At 33.8% G+C, this 4,071-nt stretch overlaps 1 protein-coding gene across 1 annotated transcript; it reads left to right on the top strand.

Moving 5' to 3' along the window:
• The first annotated feature begins 1,327 nt into the window (after window positions 1–1,327).
• LOC106356241 (adenylate isopentenyltransferase 7, mitochondrial) lies at window positions 1,328–3,036 on the top strand. Its single transcript, XM_013796031.3, has one exon. It carries the CDS (start codon window positions 1,704–1,706, stop codon window positions 2,700–2,702), a length of 999 nt encoding a protein of 332 aa, XP_013651485.2. The 5' UTR covers window positions 1,328–1,703; the 3' UTR covers window positions 2,703–3,036.
• Window positions 3,037–4,071: the final 1,035 nt, after the last annotated feature.

Raw genomic sequence — 4,071 nt, 5'->3', positions numbered from 1 at the left:
TACCCTTGTTATCTATTTATATATATGATAAATTATTATTTAAATAATTTAAAATAAATAAATAAATAATTTTTTTAAGTTTTCGAATTATACTTTTTCAAATTCGAACTTTTTTTTTCAAAATTTCTTTTTAAAAATCGAAAAATTATGTTTGAAACTATTTTTAAAATTTTTTTATATTTTTTACGTATTTATTTATATATTTATTAGAATCATAAATTTCACATTCCAAAAATGCTACCCCACCCCTCAACTCTAAACCCTAAGTCTAGATTAGTTAACCCTAGGGTATAAGTGTCTTTTACCATTCATTAAAAGTAAAGGTAAAATGATTAGTGTAAACATGAAAAGTGGTACTATGAATGTGGTATTTGTGACAATTTTCTCTAATTATTTAATTTTAATCAAAAATTCATTATTAATTTACAATGTATTAAAATAATGATATTTTAAGAACCTCATTTTGAGAACATATCCAATAATGTTGCTCTGAGTTATCTCTTCTCTTTTAGCTTCTACTATTGTTGTATGTTCACTTCTAATTTAGACATTTTTCTCAAACTATATGAGACTAAAATACTTTATTAGAAACAATCATGCTTGAACTTGTATTTTAATAGTCAGAAAAACCAACAATAAATCTATACGGGGCTTTTTTAGTTTTGTGTTTTATAGTTTCACAAATTGATTGTAAAAACACGTTAATAAGAATTTGCTCTCTTATTAATCTTAAGAAAAATCTCTCAAAACCTTAAGCTCTCTCAAACAATCTAAAAATTTTAAAGGATGCAACAATTCTGCAACTCCTTATATAAGAATAGATAATCTCTCAATCTCTATGAACTTAACATATTTCTTTATTTCTTTATATCCTTTTCCTTATCCTTTTCCTAAACCATAACTCTTAAGGATTAGGATAGCTTGGTCTCCGAGCTATTTCAAGCTTACTCCAACATGTTTTGTTTTTCCTTCCGGTATTTTTGTTAAATTTTAGTTGCAAACTACTAAGCAGATATTTATCATATAGAAAAGAAAAAGAAACTGCTATGCAATTTCTGGAAGCACCGTAGCCTAGTGGTTAAGGTTTAAAGGCTTCTACATCCAGGTCTGGGGTTCGAATCCCAGACTACGTAATTTCTTGTAAATTACAGGAAATCCAGGTTTCAAGTTTCGGAAAGAGCGATTTATTAAAACAATTATGCAGACTACGGAAGAAAGGCTTACAAGGGATCTTCAACATGGTGCAAGTAAATCTGGTCAGGCGTGGATCTTCATAGAACGGCTCAGGTGATGCAGTTAGGCATAGGTCTTCATAAGGCAGGTGGTATTGTCGGTTGTCGATTCGTCTGTGTAATCTTTCTCATATCATAATTGTAATATCATAATAAATCAGCGTTAAAAAAAAAATTGCTAGGTGGAATTATAGATGGGGCCTCTATAATCTATTTTTAATACGTTGTTTTAAGAGTCAAAGAAAACACGGTATGTTTACGTGTGTATATATATGCCCTCGTGCACCTTAAAACTTACAAACCTGTAAATCATTTTGTACATTTCACCATTTGTTCTAACACTCTCTCTCTCAAGTCTGATCTTTCGAAGCAGATCTTTTAAGTTTGTTACAACTCGTTGAGGTGCTTTTACAAAAGGACAAATCAATAAAACATATATTTTTTTCTCCCACCCAAAAGTCAAAATACATCATGAAGTTCTCAATCTCAGCAATGAAGCAGGTACAACCAATCTTAAGCTTCAAGAACAAACTCTCGATGGTCAACGTCAATTCTTTCCTCCGTCCCCAAGAAAAAGTCGTCTTCGTGATGGGAGCCACTGGTTCCGGTAAGTCCCGGCTCGCCATCGACCTAGCAACTAGGTTTCAGACAGAGATCATAAACTCCGACAAGATCCAAGTTTACAAGGGCCTCGACGTCCTTACAAATAAAGTAACACCTCAAGAATGCCGAGGCGTGCCTCACCACTTGCTCGGAGTGTTTGACTCCGAAGCTGGCAACCTAACGGCCACCGACTTCTGCCGCCTTGCGTCACAAGAAATCTCAACACTCTCGGCTAACAACAAGCTTCCTATCGTAGCCGGTGGATCAAACTCATACATCGAAGCACTTGCGAATCATTCGTCTGGATTCTTGTTAAACAAGTACCAATGCTGTTTTATTTGGGTCGACGTTTCCTTACCGGTTCTTAACTCATTCGTCTCAAAACGTGTCGATCGCATGATGGAAGCAGGATTACTCGAGGAAGTAAGAGAAGTACACGATCCGAAAGCTGATTATTCTGTCGGGATACGACGAGCTATCGGTGTCCCCGAGCTTCACGAGTACTTATGCTACGAATCTCTAGTGGACCGTGGTACACAGAGAAAGATGCTTGACGCAGCGGTTAAAAAGATTAAAGAGAACACAGAGATTCTAGCTTGTCGACAGTTACTTAAAATTCAACGTCTGAGCAAGAAGTGGAAGTTGTCTATGCACCGCGTGGACGCAACGGAAGTGTTCTTGAAACGTACCGAGGAAGAAGCAGACGAGGCTTGGGAGAATCTAGTAGCGAGACAGACCAAGAGAATAGTTGATAAGTTCTGCGATAACCAAGTGATGAAAAATGATGATGTTGAGCACTGTTTGACCTCCATTGGAGCGGCGTCTTACGGCGGAGGAAGTGGAAGTAGGGCTCACAATATGGTATGAGAAGGTTTTGTCTTTTGGTCGTGTGATGGTTTTTGGAGTGTAAAAGTGAGATTTTCGTATGTGTGTGTGGTGGTGATTCGCCGGAGGTTTTTTGCAACGTACAGGTGTGTGACATATAGTACCTCGGGAACCAAATAACGAAAAGCTGTTTTTTTTTCTTCTGTTTTTAATGTTTGTATAGTTGATATTCGCTTATATTAATTGTTTGATACCCCTATTTGACTACGAGCTCACGATAACCGAAAGTTATCATTCCTTGTGCCACGATATCAAACTTATGTGTATCGTTTAATATAAAAGCAATATTTTAATTTGCTTTTTGCTGTTTTTGGTATCTCTTGGCCTTACATTTACGCATTCATGTAATTGGTTGAAGCTAAGAAAACGTTTTTTGGATTTTACAGTTAGTATATATGCCACTATTATGAAGCCTTATTGAGGAAAGGTAAACAACAAAGCTATAAGCATTGAAGCAAAAAAAAAAAGCTATAAGCATATATATTATGACCTTCCTCGATTATAATTTGTATCCTTTTGTGACGTTTTAGAAGTATCGTCAATATTAAGATCAAACATATCTCAGTGGTTCTAAACATCTTTGAAGAATTTTTTTTTGGGTAATCTCTTTGAAGAATTTTGTAAACGCAAATGCAAAACAAAGATAAGAAAACAAGTTTAGATCAATAATTCTAGCATAGTATACAAACCATGTTAATATTACAAATATGAATCCTAATTGTGTGTTAATGGTTCTGACAATAGTAACCCTAAATGTAATATAATGGGACCATGTGTATTGTGATGTTACAAAATGATTAATTCCGTAATGGGATCAAACATATCTCAGTGGTTCTGAATTGAAATCAGCTCTGATAAGTTTTCGAATGGTCCAAACTAAGACCACCTCTATTAGAAATTTCTCACATGAATGTTTAACAATTTTAAAAAAGAAGAGAATAATGAAAAGGGAAGAGAAAGAGTGAACATAGTTTTCAAAATGAGAACTCTTGAGAAACTCATTAGATACACACAAGACAATTGCCTTTCTATGAACAGTAAAAATAATTTAATTTAACTGAAACGTAATTGTACTACAAATTTATACTAAGAATATTTTAGATTTTAGATTTTTTTTTCCGAACTACACACTATAAACTTAGGTTTGATCTGTTTTAGAAAATTTCTAAAGTTCTAATAAATTCAGTTCTTTGATCTAGTTCGTTTTTGAAGGGAAACAAATGTTTTCCATGATAGATGTAGGAGTGTAATTTCAGCTAAAAACTCATCCATTAACTTCATTAAAATATATAATATAAATGAATAATATCTTGGTAAATTTAATACTCTTTCTGTTTCATAAATGTATCAT

The sequence above is a fragment of the Brassica napus genome, chromosome A7 (assembly GCF_020379485.1).
Source record: "Brassica napus cultivar Da-Ae chromosome A7, Da-Ae, whole genome shotgun sequence".
Lineage (NCBI taxonomy): Eukaryota > Viridiplantae > Streptophyta > Magnoliopsida > Brassicales > Brassicaceae > Brassica > Brassica napus.
The sequence above is the reverse complement of the archived record's forward strand: the minus strand, read 5'-3'. Positions and strand labels throughout refer to the sequence as shown.

What these genes read in the sequence shown, in the direction of transcription:
- LOC106356241 (XM_013796031.3), top strand. Translation starts at nt 1,704, where the DNA reads ATGAAGTTCTCAATCTCAGCAATGAAGCAGGTACAACCAATCTTAAGC.